This window comes from Solanum tuberosum, unplaced genomic scaffold, assembly GCF_000226075.1.
Source record: "Solanum tuberosum cultivar DM 1-3 516 R44 unplaced genomic scaffold, SolTub_3.0 scf00227, whole genome shotgun sequence".
Lineage (NCBI taxonomy): Eukaryota > Viridiplantae > Streptophyta > Magnoliopsida > Solanales > Solanaceae > Solanum > Solanum tuberosum.
Window position 1 is genome coordinate 853,630 of NW_006239150.1, and position 18,785 is coordinate 872,414.

The 18,785-nt window shown below is 31.4% G+C and overlaps 3 protein-coding genes across 4 annotated transcripts; all 3 read right to left on the minus strand.

Annotated features, from left to right (window-relative positions):
* Positions 1 to 963: 963 nt before the first annotated feature.
* On the minus strand, positions 964 to 1,988 carry LOC102596130 (rho GTPase-activating protein gacU). The gene is given in 2 exon segments (XM_072911813.1): positions 964 to 1,596; positions 1,678 to 1,988. Coding segments are annotated over 2 exon segments (918 nt in total). The 5' UTR covers positions 1,963 to 1,988.
* A 3,103-nt stretch (positions 1,989 to 5,091) lies between these two features.
* Positions 5,092 to 6,285, minus strand: LOC102596466 (F-box/kelch-repeat protein At3g17530-like). Its single transcript, XM_006356679.1, has one exon. The coding sequence runs from the start codon at positions 6,283 to 6,285 to the stop codon at positions 5,092 to 5,094; it is 1,194 nt and encodes a 397-aa protein (XP_006356741.1).
* A 208-nt stretch (positions 6,286 to 6,493) lies between these two features.
* LOC102587087 (ACT domain-containing protein ACR3) lies at positions 6,494 to 15,351 on the minus strand. Of its 2 annotated transcripts, none has more exons than XM_006356654.2 (8): positions 15,029 to 15,351; positions 12,910 to 13,117; positions 12,592 to 12,637; positions 10,963 to 11,077; positions 10,053 to 10,120; positions 8,705 to 9,322; positions 8,034 to 8,138; positions 6,494 to 7,319 (listed from the first exon to the last, which is right to left on the minus strand). In XM_006356654.2, exons 2-8 carry the CDS (start codon positions 12,978 to 12,980, stop codon positions 6,999 to 7,001), a joined length of 1,344 nt encoding a protein of 447 aa, XP_006356716.1. In that variant the 5' UTR covers positions 12,981 to 13,117; positions 15,029 to 15,351; the 3' UTR covers positions 6,494 to 6,998. The 2 variants fall into 2 exon arrangements, with proteins under 2 accessions (XP_006356716.1, XP_015168548.1); XM_015313062.1 differs by lacking the exon at positions 15,029 to 15,351 and adding an exon at positions 14,440 to 14,460.
* Positions 15,352 to 18,785: the final 3,434 nt, after the last annotated feature.

The following is an 18,785-nucleotide window of genomic DNA, read 5'->3' on the forward strand; positions in this document are numbered from 1 at the left end:
AAGCACATTTTTAAGAACTTTTTGGGTCATTTCAGGACCCCACAATGAGTTGGCGAGTCCTATATGACATATTGTGTGTATTTTGTAATTTTTGAGCCTTGGTATATAATGACCTATTGACAATGAGAAAAGTTGGAACTTTTAATGCAATTTGGAATGGTATCAGAGCAATACTAGGGATAACTAAGGAAACTACAGGAAGAACTTGCTAATTTTGAAAAGATACATACGTCATATGTTGCTCGGACTGTTTAAAAGATATTGATGGTTGCATACCAACTTACTAAATATTGCTCACACTATATTTTCTTTTAGACCATCTCCAACCTACCTCTATTTTACTCTCCATTCTCTATAATTGGAGAGTAAAATAGAGAATGGGCACTCCAACCCATCTCCAAATCACCCTCTATTCTTCAAATTTTAGAGAGTTGAATAGTAGTTCTCCAAATTTTGGAGAACTACTATTCACACTCTCTATTTCACTTTTTCATTATTTTATTATTATTTTTATTACTTTCTAATTAACATATTATTTTACATATAATTCCATTAATTAAATATCTAATATTCATAATTCTTTTAAATGTAATATAATATTTTAAAATATATTATTAATATATACTATTTTAATTTCAAATTAATAGTATTTAAATTTTTTTCTAATTTTCGTGAATAACAAAATTTTATTTTATTATTAATTTTCATTATAAAGAATACGCAAAATTAAAATGGCAAGATGAAAAAATTTAATTTAAAAATACAGAACATGATATGATGCAAGATGAAAAAATTTAATTTAAAAATACAATACATGATATGATAATTTAAATACAAGATAACAATACAATATAATACATAACATAATAATTTAAATACAAGATAACATACAATACATAACATAATAATTAATTGATCACAACAATAATATAGAAATCTGGTAGGTCGTTTTCAGATATAGCACTATTCGGAAAAAATTAGGATATGATTTCGAGAATTGTTGCGATTGTGGTTGTGATTGCGGTTGTGACTGCGATTGTGATTGTCGATTTCTTTTTCAAGTATTCGTTGTTGTTCTCGATGCAGGTATTCACGAACATTTGGATCACTAGTAGTTTCTAAATTTTTCATTAAAATTTTAGTTTCGTCTCTAAATTCCTTGGCTTTGATATATCTATCTAGCCTTTCGCCGTCTTGTTGTTTGGATGTAGCAGACTCTGATAACATCTTTCCAAGTCGATTATTTTCGGTTTCGAAAAGTTTCATAGCTGACGAAAGACCTTGATCTTTTGATCTCTTTAATTTTGATTTCTTCACCCCAATAGGCCGTTCAGATGAAGTGTAATGATCTGAAAAATTCTCATTTAAATTAAGTGAAAAAGAAGATAAGTTAGGATATGATACTATAGGTGATGTAGGACTAGGAGCCTCGGACTCCGATGATTGCAAAGTAGAGCCTTGTTCTCGAACTTTTTTCTTTCTGGTGTCGATATCCTTAAACTTTTCAAAATCTTTCATTACATTCTATACATGATCAAACTTAAAACCTTTTTTATAAGTTGGTTCTTGCATAAGTAGCATTTTTGCTTGATTAATCTGCAAAAATATGAATCAGAATTGTGTAAGTATATATATATATATAAATATATTATAAGTAGTTAGAAAATAGTCACTTACAATATCTATATCTGAAGCACCACTGGGATGCAAATTTTCTATTTGTCTAATACATGCACTTAATTTTCTTACTGCCTTCTCAATTAAGGCTATTCGACACTGCAATGATTTCTTATTGCGATATATCCATGATTCTTCCTTTAAATTATTATAGCTTTGTTCAATTTGAACCCAAAACTGATCATAGGATTGGCATATGCAGGTGATCGGGTCTTGAGATATGTCTACATAGATTTGACATAATAATTTATCCTCATTGAGAGAGTATCCAGAAGATCGAGACATTTTTTAGTTGTTTTATGGAAATGTGAGTATACTATTGCCTTTGTGACAAGAATAGACTTATACATATATTATATATATATAACGTAAGTTTTGTTTTTTACCATGGGATGGATTTCACTATATTTTTAACCATTGGATGAGATTTTCATCCTTATCTCAAATTTATTTTTAGATGAGTAAAAATTATCTATAAATATTAATAGGATAGTGTAATCTTCATTTTCACCATGGATGGATTTCACTATATTTTTAATCATAGGATGAGATTTTCATCCTTATCTCAAAAAATTACTTCTAGATAAAATAAAATTACATGTCGATAAATAGGATAAAATGTAATTTTGATTTTTACTATTGGATGAATTTCACCATATTTTTAACCGTAGGATGAGATTCTCATAGTTATCTCAAAGTTATTTTAGATAAATAAAATTATATGTAGATATTAATCGAGTAAAGCTTATCCGCACATAATGTATACAACAATCTAATACATGCATCTCATGTGTTTGAATTAATAATTCATTTTACGCAATTTTAATTAATTAACACGTGTTTTACTTTATTACGTAACAATAAAAATTAAGGACAAAAATGCTCATTTTGAACTCCGTAATGCATTAATAGAGCATTTATGGAAGCAACGTAATAATTTTGAAAATTGAGTGTTTATGTAATTGTATGTCACTTTTATTTGAATTTGTCCCCTAATTTATGTATTATATTATATTTTCTTGCAATTTATGTTATTTAAAAATTTAGAATAAAAAATAATTTTATATCACGTTAAAAATTATATAAAGTAATTATTTGGGAAAAAAGAAATAAAGGATTTATAGTATGAAATAAGAAAATAATAATGAAATAGAAATAATAATATAATATTGAGGAGAGAGAAAAAGATTCTTTTTTAGAGAGTAAAATAGAGAATTGGGTTGGAGTTGGTTGTCTGAAAAAATAGAGAACTCTATATTTGGAGAGTAAAATAGAGGATTGGGTTGGAGATGTCCTTACAAACTATTTTTCTTGTATAGTCTATGAAATACCTCACTTTACTATCAAATATTTTTTTTTCTCTATCTTGGTGTGTTCTACAAATGAGCAAGAATGCTCTATTTATAAGAAGAGAAAATCATGCCTATGTCACTGATGACATATACAAATGTAGCAAATTTCAAATGGTTGCAAATCTTACCAATTTGTCAACCACCTAATTTATCATATTTTTTACTCTTGTAGCAATTTCTTTTCAACATTTTGTTGTTACTATTCCTTTTTAACAATTGCTTGCAGCAATTGAGTAGCAAAAGTTGATTAATAAAAATATGGGATGGACCCCACAATGAGTTGGCGAGTCATACATGGCATACTGTGTGTATTTTGTAATTTTTGAGTCTCGGTATATATTGACTTATTGACAGTGAGAAAAGTTGAAACTTTTTATGCAATTTGGAATGGTATTAGAGCAATACTAGGGGTAATTAACGAAACTACAGGAAGAAATTGCTAATTTTGAAAAGATACCTACGTCATATGTTGCTCAGACTGTTTAAAAAATATTGATGATTGCATACCAACTTACTAAATATTGTTCATACTCTATTTTCTTTCACACACTATTTTTCTTGTATAGTCTATGAAATACTTTCACTTTGCTCTCAAATATTTTTTTTCTCTCTATCTTGATGTGTTCTATAGATGAGCAAGAATGCCCTATTTATAGGAAGAGAAAATCATACATATGTCACTGATGACATATACAAATGTAGCAAATTTCAAAAGATTGCAAATCTTACCAATTTGTCAACCACCTAATCTATCATTTTTTCAACTCTTGCAACAATTTCTTTTTCAACATTTTGTTGTCATTATTCCTTTTTAATAATTGCTTGCAGCAATTGAGTAGCAAAAGTTGACTAATAAAAACATGGGATGGACCTCACAATGAGTTGGCGAGTCCTACATGGCATACTGTGTGTATTTTGTAATTGTTTAGCCTTTATATATTGACTTACTGACAGTGAGAAAAGTTGGAAGTTTTTATGCAATTTAAAATGGTATCAGAGCAATACTAGGGGTAACTAACGAAACTACAAGAAAAACTTGCTAATTCTGAAAAGATACTTACGTCATATGTTGCTCAGACTGTTTAAAAGATATTGATGGTTCCATGTTACATACTCCAAATATAGTGTATTTTTGGAAAATCTGATACGAGTATTATCAAGAAAGTTGTTTATACAGTTCTGCTTCTTAACTTGTCTGTCCACAACATATTGTCCCAAATACAAAACAAAATATTTTGATATAATATAATCAGACCAACTTCTTAATTTCATTACAAATACATTTTATTTGTTATTCATCAAAACGACACATGAATCATCGAATACTGAGAAAAGCAATGAATTGGCCAAACATAAACTGCACCTTTCCAGAAATATTTATCTAAAAAGCTATATATCTTGACAAAAGTAAAAACTTGCCTGAACAAGCTCTTAGTTCGTTAATTTGAAATTGGTATAAACCTAATTGACCTATATGCAACCATAATTTGGTTTGAAATTGAGGCATTTTCATTAGCAATACCTCAATCACCGCTAGTTAAAGAGACAATGGTAAAAAAACACACCTGAATTATCATGTTTTTGCAAATTTCCTATCTATCAGGTGTTTGTGATTTTCTACTTGAATTATTACCAATTATTTAACAAAACACACCTTGAAATTGACTAGCCATTTGTAACCAATATTATCGTTTGTCAATTGCTAAGAGGTTCAGTAAGAATTCTTAAGTTCTGAATAATTCAATACTTCCTTATAAACAAAAAAGAAGAAGAAACATATGCACATGTCCAATTCAAAAATTCAATTGCTACATTTACAATGTCATCCTCACATTTTTCCTAAAAAACATATTGATATGATTCCTTAAGCGGGATGTAACATATTTTGAGAATAATCTCCTAATTGTTCTAGAGCAACTAGAAAGAGATTCTTCAATGAAAAAGAATCGTGTTTACATATAGGATATTTATGCAGAAGTTTTCACAACTCAATCATATAAATGACAGAATCATAGGAAAAAATAGACTTCTTTTGAATTTTTAACTCGTTCGTGATGCTTGTTTAATAATCTACCATGAAGTATTCAATATTATCCTTCTCGCTCGGTTTTTCTTTCCTTATCGGAACTAAGCTCTCCTTATAACTCAAAACCCAACATGAACCAAAGCCTATTCCATCAAATTCAAATCCAAGACTCGTAACTTGCTTAGTTGTTTGATCATAAAACAACACTTTACAACTTGGTGTTAGTTCATAAATAAACTTATCATACTCCCAAATTCCAATACACAAATGATTTGTTATTGGTGGATTCACAGTATAAACTTTAATCCAATTATTTCCTCGAATATTTACCCAAATATCATAAAAAGCTGTCATTGCTTGTGTAACATCTTTACTAGACATTGTTGCAATTGAACCACCACGTAAAAATAAAGTTACCCAATGTTCACCTGGAATTGGTGGTCCTTCAAATTCCCCAAACAATTCAGTTGAAAAATCAAATGTACGTATAAAATACACGTTTATCCCTTCTGAGATATACTTCTTGCTAGTACTAATCCAATAGTACATACCATTCTTGTAGGTGCAATGTTGGGACGACATACATATTTGACATTCGTGTGAGAAATTAGGCTCCAAGTGCTTCCATGAGTCATTTTTCGTCGAATAGACAGCTGCATAAACCTTAGGGAAAATGTCACTCTCATAGTCATTCCAATATGTTCGTACCCAAATGATTTTGTAGTCATGAGTAGCTAAGTCTATTCCTATTCCTATTCTACGATCGTTGTCTTCCAAACCATCTTCTACCTCGAAAAAAACACGAGGAATAAGCCTACACTCTTTCGTTGCAGGGTTCCACCAGCCAAATCGTCCATTGTCTATGTAATGTCCTTTCTCTAATAAGAACAAGCCATCAATTGGACCATAAATACCCCTGATATCACCAACGTCTTCGCCATGATAAATCAGCTTATGAGTAGGGACACATCCGCTGAATATTTTATCAGGGAGCAAGTACGTATCAAAAGGTCTTACACACGGGTTTTTGTGGTAGTTAAGACCAAACTTGGTAATCATTAGACGGAGACGATTACTTTCACTGTTGAAGTGTTTTTCGATGAAACTCGAGGTATTGATAAGCTCGTTCCAATTTTTGCATACACATTTGAATCGCAACAGTGATTGCACAGGCAACCTTGATAAAATATGATCAGTAACAATAAAATAGATCTCGGTGTTAGTTGTCATTCTGCTCAAATTAAATCAAAGTGTGGAACAGAAAAGAGATCGAGGCCAGTAATAAAAAGAAAGAAAAGTAAATAATAATACTATGTATGTACATCACACAAGTAAATGGAAAGCACAAACAAACTGAGCGTAAAATTAGCTAACTACCTGTAGTGTCCTCCTATATAACTAAGATAAAAACAAATTCCCTAAAAGAATGGGTAAAAGACCTTGAGAGAAAAATGGCGATCCACGTTACTTAAATTCTCATCCTTACATGCAAATCAATGATATTACATAGTACAATTTTTCCCCAAATGGGGAAACACTCAACCAGCTAGAATTAAACTGAAGTACCTATTAATCAAAACAATGCTAGCAGCGCGATCATTGTCGAACCAAGCTAGCTGATACACAACATATTATAACACTATAACGTATTGGTGTTCAATCTTCAATAGCAGCATTTCTTGACCAAAACTCCAATGCAAAGTCATAGTGTCATCAGCAATATATAGATCTTCATCTTTTATTGTGCAAGAATAACACACAGTCATCTCGTAATCTTCCAAACTTCAGCATAGAATAAGGCTGGAAGGGACTAGTTCCTTTTTCCCCTTGTTTATCCCGACAAGGATAATTGTTCAATGTATCTACAGGTTTTTACAGGGAAACCTTGCCACATTTATATGTAAGTGCTTTATTCTTCTATACAAGTAGTTGTAGATGAAGTTTCAGGTTCGGAACTTTTCCAGTAAGCCTCCCAAGAAAAAGCTTGTCTTAGCCAGACCACCCGTTTCAGGTTCCTTTGCAGATGTTGGGACTTTCTTCACGTTAAGCATCATTGTCTGTCCAATTTCTTCACGCAGTCTTTCAATCGTCTTCATCTCTACAGGGTTTCCAGATGCATCTCTTACGTAGAAGAAATTCTTCGCTTTCTCCCCAATAGTTGTGACACCAGCTCTAGTCACTGATAGCCCATTTTCTCGTAGGACTCTCGTAACTTCAGAAAGTAAGCCAACTCGGTCCTTGGCACACAACTCAAAGCTGAAGCCCTGTATATCAAAGGAATATAATTAAGTACATCCCACCTGGTGGCATTAGAATTTTGAGGGTTTTGGATAGGTTCATGCATCCCATAATGTTATAGATTGAAGTAACATATGAATGCGCGCTTGGAGGGCAATCATAACACTTGAAGTACAAGTCAAAAATAGAATAGTAGCAATGCTAATGTTCCAAAGTATAATATTAGATGACCACATCCTACTATCAAACTTACACATTCATCCCAACAGCAAAACAAAAAATTGCACATGTTCATGGATTCTTTGGATGACCAGTCAATCACAGACATATAGAATGAAAGTTTATATATGCAATAGTTCTTGATTCTTTCTAAAAGTAAAGATCACCTTAGCTATGAATTATTTTTAAGTTAGAGACTTCTGTCTATTTGACAAAGTAGTTCAAAATGGGGGCGAGCAAGAGCCTGTTTGGATCTAAAAAAATGGTGTTTTCCCAAATAAGTCCAACAACAAAAAGTGACCATGTAATAATGTTAGGAGCATTGGTTCCATAAACTCTATTTGTTTATCTGAAGGATGAGAAATTGGCAATGTCATAAAGAGACAAGAAATATCAATCATTGGATTTTCTTATACCTCAACTAAATGAAAAGATGGGAAGAGATGTAACATTAGAGCTGGCAGATCGCAATCTTGAGAAACATTCAAGACAAGTTAAGAGGAGTAGATAATCTCCCTTACCTCACTTATCCTTCGCCGAATAGCAGCTTCAATACACTTCACAACCTTTTCCTTCTCCGCTTCAGATTCCAAAGTGCAACCATCCATGTGGCGAATAAAATATTCCTATAAATAGAGTTGTCTATATTACATATTGGAATCAAAGCCTAATGACAATCTATCCGTGATTCCATTATACAGCCACTTTGGAAGTGGAAGGATTCTTAGGTACTAGAGCATAGCTAAACTAGACTTCTTCTTCTTTTTGGGAAGGGGGATTCATGCCTTTATTTCTTTCATCTCCTTTGGGAATAAAATTAAGAATTACACTAATCAGTAACCAAAATTTCAAAGGTGATGGATGAAAATACTTCTAAGGTAGACATGGGGGATGAGGATTTTAGTGGGGTAGTTTCAGAAACTCAAACAAGGTAACCAAATCATTGATGCTATCAGCTCTGATCTTTCTGCTCTAGCTGAAAGAATTGAAATTAAGTGTAGCTCCCTCTATAATAATGTAACTTTTATTTAATGACATGACGATAGTACTAAGGACCATACAGATCACATCCCTTTTCAAAGTGTAGAGGCTGGAGCAATGTTGACATTGTTGAGCAGAAATGAAAGATAAATGATCTATCCTCCGTATTAAGGTTATCATAGCAGTCATCAAAATTACATAATCAGATTACCTGTGATGCAGAGGGACCATCTGATGAGATAGTGGCATGGAAAACAGCATACTGCATGTCTGTGAGGGTGCATACAATGTCAAACATAAGCTTTGCTCTATCCTTGCAACTTACACTGACCACTGAGTACCCTTTCTCGACACAGCTTTCAATTCTGACGTCTGGTTTGGAGTTAGGAGGGTATTCTATCTCCATTTCGAGACAACCACCTTCGTAGTCCCTATCAGCAAAAAACATCTGATGAAGCCTCCGATCAACATGAATACTACCAACTGAGAAAGTAGCATGTGCCCCACTCTCATCATCCTCACGCCCACGAAGAATGTTATTGAGCTGCTCTTCCATGACACACAATCTGGATTCTTCATCCTCATCAAGGGATGAACAATTATCATTGATATAAAGGACACATGCTATGCGCCCATTATGAGTCCAAACCTCGGCAGCAGCAACATTAAAATGAAGATTGGCTAGAACAGCAGAAATTTCTGATAGAAGACCTGGACGATCCCTGCCTATTAGCTCAATGGTGGTGTAATCACCCATAGAGTTCTCTCCTACCTTTCTACCTGGACGTGTCTTCAATATGCCTGATGTGTAACCTTCAGGTCCTAGAGCCTAATGTAAGAAATTTAATGAAATAATTAATAACTTGGATAAAAATTATGTCTTTTTCTCAGGTAGCTATGTTTACAGTTTCAGTCACCTAGATGGCACAGCTACATTTTCTCCGCATGAATATGATCTTACTGGGTAGGCACTAGGGTAAAATCTGATCCTGAATACAAATTTCAAGAAAGCCTAACCATAACTCATGTGAAGAAAAAAAAGAAAAAGAAACTGCAGTATAGGTAAGGATTACAATAGCAATAAGCTCATGACTGTAACACATAAGTAAAATAGGCAAATTCAAACACATTATCAGGAACTATTCAGTTTGTGGAATTGGGAACTCTTATCTAACAAATGAGCAGCTATTCTATAACAACTTTTAGTCACCAGGGATATCTGAATGGTTGCTTGACTTTTGCTGTGTTCTGAATAGTCAGTCCCAAAAATAAAACTCTTATATATGCTAGGTGCAATAAAATGCATGAGTAGAAATGTCATTGGCAATGCCTGCATATAAATCCAAAGTTATAAAATATCAACTGCAATGATAGCTTGGAGTTGCATGATTTTACAGCAAATTTTGAAGATGCTACATATAAGTTTATCCCTCTTTCCTTTCTTTTGTATACTATCATACTAGGAACTGCCAAAGTAATTGTTGTCTTATCCTCGCATTAATTTTGTATAGACCATAAAAATATGAAATTAAAAGGTGACAAAAATAGGGATAATTTACCTTTTCTATATGACCAATAGTATTGTTGTCTGTAACCTTGTTGCCATGTTGATCAGTAACATGAAATACTGTTAAAGTAAAAGAGAAATGAAATTAGAAAAAAAATTCCCAGCTGAGTTCCCCAAGTCCTTAGAATATGCAGATAGGACAGAACTAGAAAAGAGTGTTAATGGAGGAACAGCGCAGAAGGTTGATACTTTTTCAAATGGCCCAAAAGCTGGCAAGGTGAAAAAGGTATACATGGCCGCCAATTAAAACCTACTATTTTTTTCATATGAGGAACTGAAACATACTAGTTAATCTATAACCACCACTGTCGAAGAAACATGAATTTCGGTATTTATTTGGATAGCAGTCTGAACTTGTAATGAAATAGTGTAGAACATGATCCATATCCAGCAGTAGCGGAAGATGAAGTTTATACAAGGGAATTCAAAAAGATACTAGATTCATACTTGGGATTTGAACCTATGACCTAAAACCAGGGGTGGAACTATTTGTTAGAAATGCACAGAATATGTACAAACAATAAACTACAGAAACCAGAAACTCCAAATTTAGAACCCATAAACTTCAAATTTTGGATCTGCCTTTGCTCAAACCAACTTGTGCATTCCCTTCACTATACTAGAATCTTCCATTATGTCAAGGGAATTCACTAGTTTATACAGCCAAAAGAATTTGTTTTAGCCCTATTTGCATTGTTATCATATTTTGAGGAAGAGGATTCAATTGACCCCACTTAGTTATACCTATTTCCGCCCCTAATATACTATCCCCTAGAGTAGCTGTGAGAATTGCAACTAAAAGAGATTATAAATGAACTCAAATGAGAACAGAGAACCTCAAGCAAAAATATTTGGACATGCCTTGTTTACCTGAAAATACTAACAAGAAATAATAGACTTACCATCCATGAACCACCCCCCATCAGAGGATATGTAGGCTTTGGTAATTACAAGATCAAGGTCTGATAGGATTTGCACCACTTCCAGCAGTATTCCAGGTTTGTTGATACTATCAACCTGAGGAAAAACATGAAAATCTCGGTGGGTACTTTTAATAACCATTCAGCTTATTAGAAACTATTAAAAATTATTAAAGAAAAGTTACGATCAGCCGATGTTCAGTTACTACTCCACCATAAGCTTGTAAAGTCATATAAGCTTAGCTACTTATCACATACAAGACCAAATATAACTTTTGTAGTAAGTTTGGTAAGTCAAATTATGCACCTCTTGAAGAGCAACTGGAGGCAATTCATTGGGAACATGAGCATCAAAGTATTGAAGCTTATACCAAAAGCTGATTGGGAAGGTCTTATCATAGTCAAAAGGTCTACCTCTAGATATTGTACCTATTTATGGGATAATCTAGTAACCTGGAGGAGCCAAAAACAGAACATGGACCGCCCAGCAGAAACAGAATTTCGTGCCATGGCCAATATAGTATGTGAAATAATTTGGCTCAAGAGAATTTTGGAGGAGTTGAGAAGACCTGTAACAATGCCTATGAGACTATACAGAGACGACAAAGCAGCGATCAACGTTGCTAACAGCCTAATTCAACATGATAGAACAAAACAGGTTGGAGCTAAACAGAAATTTCATTGAAGAAAAGGTTGAAGATGGGAAAATTTACATGCCTTTTATTCCAACTTCTCAACAAAGGGCCGACATTTCAGTAGGAGATATTAAAGCACCAGTTTGAATCCTAAGCAAGTTAAGAATGTTGATCTCTATGCACCAACTTGAGGGGAGTGTTGAGATTAAAGAAAAAGATTATGATCTCATATTTAGGAGATATGGGTGGATATTTTAGGAAAATAGTTAAAACAGAAAATTCATCCAAATAAGGAATTTTCTTGAGTCAAGACATTGTTACCCTTTTTCATGTGACACATTTTGTATAAATTTGTGAAACTTGTACAAAGTTTATTCAATTAATAGAAAAATATTTTCTTCTCAAGCCAACAGAAGTACAAGTATTTACATAATTCAGCCTCTAGTGATGTAAGGAGGATAGTTTGATAGATTTTATGAACTCTCTTACAGGCATAGCCTACTTGTACATTCTTTGAACACGTTCATCAATAAATTACTTTATTTTACCTATCAAAATGATGCATCAACTACATTGACAAAGCAACTGAATGACATAAGAGATAATGTAGGATCTCTTATCTGACTCAGACTAGTGACTTCAAATGATGCCTCTCAGATCAACAGACTGTAGCTTACTAGTAATTCTGCTTTTGACAGCAAATAAAAAACTTGACAAATAAAATTAGTGAAATATGCTTCAATGTTTTGAAAAAATCTTCAATCTACTGCTTTCTTTCAGTAAAACTATTGACTGTGTACCATAGCAAGCTGAGATGACCAGACTCACTTATCTGTCAAGCGTTATCATTGTAATCTAAAGAGCTTATGGAACTGTGGCAAGAGAGCTTCATCTCATAAAAAAAAATCTTCTGCATCTTGAAATAAAAACTAGAAAAAGCAATATCACTCAATATTCTTAAGGTTGAAAAAATTACCTTCACTAGAGTACAATCCTTGCAACTCGCATTGTCCACAGATACCCTAATAGCATCATATAATCATTAGTAAAACCACATGAAAAAAGATGAGGTGTTAAATACGAAGCAATTCAATTGACATCCATAATATTTTTCCATTGGTTCAAAGAAGACTGACAGGTTACCATATCTTGGTTGAAGTGACATTCTAAATGGGAATCGGAACTGTGATGCTGCCACAGTTAATAAATATCTAGGCAGGCCAATGAAAGTAAATAAAAACATAATGAAGGCAAGCAGTGGATGTGGCAAAAGCTAAAAGTAGAAAAGCTCCACCTTGGAGGATTTATTCTGATACTTAAGGTCTCGTATTCAGGATCAAAATAAGGCCCATAACTCCTTGCCATATGAACAACACTCCTGTAGTCAACAAAGATACTTCCCGGTTTTCCTTTACATCGAAAGTAGCAAATTTTTCTCTATAGCAGGTGACTGGCCTAGTCATCCATGACGACCAACGTAGCAAATTAAACCAGCATTTTACCTACCAAAGATGAAATAATAAATGCATGAGCAAATGTATGTGGCTGCAAGTAGCAGGGCCTTGAAAAAGAAATGCAATAAACCGAAGTACTTTTCTAGCTAGATTTCCCGTAAAGCATTTAAAGGTTCTGGTTATTATCAGATGTATGCACAGAGGATGAAGCAAATGGTTGTACTACTCAACAGTTCAGAACCTGATGAGAGAACCGATCCCATCCACAATTTTCTTGGCAAGCTTCACATACAACAACAACAACAACAACAACATACGCACTGAAATCCCACTAAGTCGGGTCTGGGGAGAGTAGATTGTACGCAAACCTTACCATTACCTCGTAGAGGTAGAGAGGTTGTTTCTGATAGACCCTGGGCTCAAGTGCATCAAGCCTTCACATGATGGTAGAATATAGCCAAATCTAGATTCTACGAACGAAAAATCAAATGGCATCCTAAGATCAAGGAGAAAGCAACACAAATCCATAACCTAAAGCCATTCCTGGATAGCTTTTACCTAACAAGATAAATACAGTTGAAAGTTTTTAGTTCTATAATTGCTCTGATTACCAACTTGTTGAGGACAATCTATCAAATTCAAAGCAGAGTTGCAAGAATAATGATGAAACGCATAAGCTTTTGGGCTTTAACTCCCAGGTCCTCATAAAGTGCTCATAGATCATAGTAGAGTACAATGTTTTTAAGCTCACATTTGAGGTCTCTTATTGATAGGTCATCTATTACTTAAGATCTCAAGATACTTGTCTGTTTGAATTTTGCATAAATTGCTTAGAATATTATTGAAATAAAATTTAAAAGGTTAACGTTTTTAAAAGATTTTAAACTTTTGAAAAACAGATTTTGCTACTACTTAAATACATAGTAATTTTTCTCTAAAAGCTTGGTCAAACAACTGAACTTTCTAAAAAAATAGGAGCAACACTTTTTGGCTTCCCAAAACTTGGTATAAGTAAAAGAATTCAGGAATAGTTTACTCAAGAATGACAACTTTTTTTTCCTTGAATTACTCTACTAAAAATAAAAATATACTCCCTTCGTTTCATTATACTTGACTCTTATATTAAAATAAAAGTCATTTTATTTATTTATTGTATCTATTTTTGCATGTCCAGAATTGAAGGAACAATTTGATGATTTCAACCGTCATTCTAAGTGTGCAGCTTGAGGTTTTTGCAAATTAGCAAATCTTTAATTTGGTATTGGGTTTTATATTATTATTTTAAAGAAAAAAGTGAGGATTTATTGATCTAACAACATTGAGATTCGAGAGTTGAGCAATCGGAATTGGGCTGATCAGAGCTGCCATACCTGCTTGTTCTTTGGTGTATGCAGTCTAACCATGAGAGATGAAGGGAGAGATAGGTTATTAACTATGGTTAGAAGGTTTTAGTTAACCTTCTATTTATGCAAAATTCAAACAGGAGGGGATGCCTACTGGACAGGATCTATTTATGAGCGGATATTTATGTATAATCCTATTATTATTTATTAGAGCATGATTGAGTGAGTATCTTAGAAACCGAAGGATATTTGATGGAGAAGAAAAGACGGAATCTGCGGGAAGGGGTAAAAAAGGAATTTGATAAGTTATTATGACTAGAAAGAAAAAACAGAATCTGACAGGGAAGGGGTAAAAATGGAATTTGAGAGAGTAGCATCAGTCTCAATCACGTCTTTGAACCGCAGAATTTAACGGCCCTGATTTAACAAAAAAATACACTACCAATTTGACCATCAAATCAAATCCACATAGAAATGCCGAGAAAATAACAGAGCACAAAACTTTCTCGGGAAAACCGACAACGACGGCCCTTCCTTTTTTCTTAATCAAACAAACAATTAATGCACAGATATGGATAAGCATAATCAGTACTTGAAATTAGAAAAGTGAACTCACCGATACTGAGAAGAAATTTGTGGAAACAGAGAGATAATCTTCACTGAATAGTAGAGAAAATTAAGTAGGAATCCAGTTGTTCATACATTCACTTTCTTCTAATTAGTTGATTTATTGAAGAGAAAAGAGAGAATGTTTGGAATTAAATAGAAGGAGGAAAAGGAAAAGTGGAAAAACTTTCGACGTCACTTTGTGCTCCGCCTCCTCCTCCTCCTCCTCTGCTACCACTCTCTCTCTCTCTCTCTCTTACAAGTGCAGTGCTGAGTGCCTATTAGTAGCAGCCTATAGCTAAAGTGGCACAAGTGTGTAAACAATGCATTTCCCCTTTGAGACATTATTATTATTTCCTCATTTTAGTTTAAACTAGTGAACTTCTTCGCACATTTTGATAATTTTATTAAATATAATTCTTATGTTTGGTTAGTACTTAGTAGACTTTCAATAAAGTTATTAAAAAATTTACTATGTTGAACAAAAATATTGCAATAAGAAATTCACATAAGCTGCAAAATAAAGAGAAATCATACCAATAAAAATGTAATATCATTCTTAATTCCTTACTCATTAAAAAATAAAAGGAAAAATGTGAAATCAGTACACATATCTTTCGAGTTCTTATGGACGTCCACTCCACTCCCACAAGCCGATCACCATTTTTCATCTTATTCTTCAAATCAAATTAAAATATGAATATACTAAGCACCAAAAATATAACAACCTAAAAAGCTAATGTGATCTTCTATAAAATCGTACAATGATTTTATTTACAGGGCTACAATATGAAACATCAAATAATATGATGAATATGACTATTAATTATTTTATAGGTCATAATAATAAAAAGTTGTGTGGAGTAATTAATGAAAATAAAGACAAATTAAGTTTTACATTTAGCATATTCTAAAAATGTCTTTTAAATTTCTTTGCAATGCACATTTAATATAATTAACAGAGTTACATAATTTTTTTAGTTCTTTTAATATAGCACACATAAAAAAATAAAAAAATCTAAAAAATATATATAATTGTATTTCTTGACCAAAGAAAAATATCACCCTCACTTTTTCTTTTCCTAACTGTATTGTGGTGATATAACTATTTAGCACAAGTCAATAAGTTACTAAAGATTTTAAAAGAAACATGTATATATAAAAATAATTTACAAACCTTCTAAAAATTAAATATCCACTTAATATATTTTAGCAAGAGGAATATGACATATTAATTAAGTAAAAATTTAAAATTTATCTAATTAAGACTATCCGTCAATAAAAAAATTCAAATCTTAACACAATATTAAATTTAAAGATCCTTAATACTTGTTAAAGTACAAATTTAATCAAGACTTCTTGTTAATTTGTTGATAAATTCATCTTAACTATTCTATTATAATGCAACAAAATAAGCTTATTCGTGCTTAAAATTATTTGAACCTATAGCTATTAGTTAACACATTTTCATTTAGAAGTAAGTTTTAAACATATAATTAACACTTTTTTATTTTTAAATAAATTTTTGAACCCACGAGTAAAACATAATAGTTCGAATTCAACAATCAATATTTTTTGAACAATATAATTAAAAAAATAAATATTATTTTCCAAAAAATTAAACCAAACCGCTAATATGTATGAATAATGAAACTAATAAATCAATCAATTACAATATATTGAGATAATTTTTCATTTGCCGTCTCTTTATTATCCAATAATTTTTTTAATTATTTTGGATGTTAGATGAAAGTAGAGAAAATACTCAAATGACAAGATGCTTCTGCAAGGATATTTTCCATGTCTGCTCCTCCATACATGTCTCGACAATCACCAATATCACACCATGCCATGATAACTTACAGAAACAATTACAATTTCTCAATAAAAAAAATTAATATTAAATATCCTCTAATAATGTAACAACAATAACATATTTAATATAATTTCACAAGTGAAATATGAAAAAAAAAATTAGAGAGACAGAAAATATGTGTCCTGAGATCCTTAGCTTGATAAAGCCTGCCAAATTAATTGAAAAAAAAAAAGAACAGAGGAAACATATGAACAATGCATTTGTATTTAATTTAATATAAATATTCATATTATGAATCCCTTTACAAATTTCCAAATATAGAACAACCAAAAAATTTCATAAAAATGTAAATCTCAATTTGTTGGAACAATTTTTTGACAGTACGAAAGATGCCTCAATGTTTATTGTTATATACAATATAATCATCATATTTTTGTTGATTATATAATTTAAATGAACTGAAAAAAAAATACATTTTCACAATAGTATAAACATAAAAATAGTAGGGAAGTTAAAATTACTTTATGTCTCTCCAAAGTATTATTTTCTAATAGCAATGTTGAAAAGTTTGAAAAGAAAATTGTGAAAAAAATCATGGCTGGATTTGAATTGAGGCTCCTTTTGCTACCATATTTAAAAGAATATTATAATGACTTTTAATTAAAGCGGGATGTGAAAACGATGATGTGACACCTCTTAGAAGCAGGATTCCTATTTATCTATTTTCTCAAATTTTTTTAATTTTTCATCACACTAAATACAATATAATTTAATATTATATTCAATATATTAAGCATTAATTGCATTGCAAGAATAGAAAGAAAATCACCATTTGTGGACAATAAAGATTTAATTCATCTCTTTATTATATTTGTGTATAAAAAGATGGAACTATAAGAAAATGATATAAATAACAATAATCAAATAAAAGTTTATACTCTTATTATTTTTTGTTGAAAGAACGTGAAAGAAAGAAAAGAAAGATAAGGGTTTTAAAAAAAAAAAGTAAAAAAATAGATAAAGAAATATAGAGGGTTTAAAAAAATGGATAAAAATATATATTGTAATTAAATTTTTATTTTCCTTAAATGGTGATTCTCTTTATATACTCACAATATTTTTAATCATTACGTTAATAATAAAATTTGCAAATGATTTCATTGTTTCATCCCATAAATACGTAATTATTCTAAATGGAATTTATAATATTTAATATTATAGAGAATGCCAAAAGTTTTAGATTAGGATATTAGAATAATTTTTTCCGGGGGGTCTTTCTTCCGTTTCCAACTATACAATTAATGTTTAGAATATTGAATGTGATTATAGAATGTTGAATTAATCTTTCCCTTTCCTTAATTATAATAAAACTAGTAAATTTGTCCGTGCTTCGCGCGGTTATAAAAGATTAATACACATAATTTTATCAATATTATTCCTTCTATTTTATATAAAATAAAGTTTTAGACATTTTTTCATTATTTAAAATAATGAAATTGTTCAACGTTCAAGATAAATGTTAAATTTTTTTCCATATTTGTCCTTCCCTTAAGGTTTTACATTTTTCCAAACTCTTTTGAATAATGACTATCTTTACTTTTAAGAATAACTTGGGAATAATCAAAAAATAAAATAGTGGAAAATATAGTTTAATTTATGTCCTTGAATATTTTTCTTAATATAAAAGGAAGATGTATTTACAAAATCATTGCTATAACCTTTATTGTTAAAAACTAAAAGAATAAATTTATGAATTCTTTGTATGATCTTCTAAGTTCTTGTTGACATTCACTTTCACAAGCCGATTTATAGGACTACAATATGAAATATCAAATAATGTATAGTGACTATTAATTATTTTAGGAATTATAATAATAAAAAGTTATTGGAGTAATGAAAATAAAGACCATTAATGTTTACATTTAAAAAAAATTCTATAAAACAACTAATA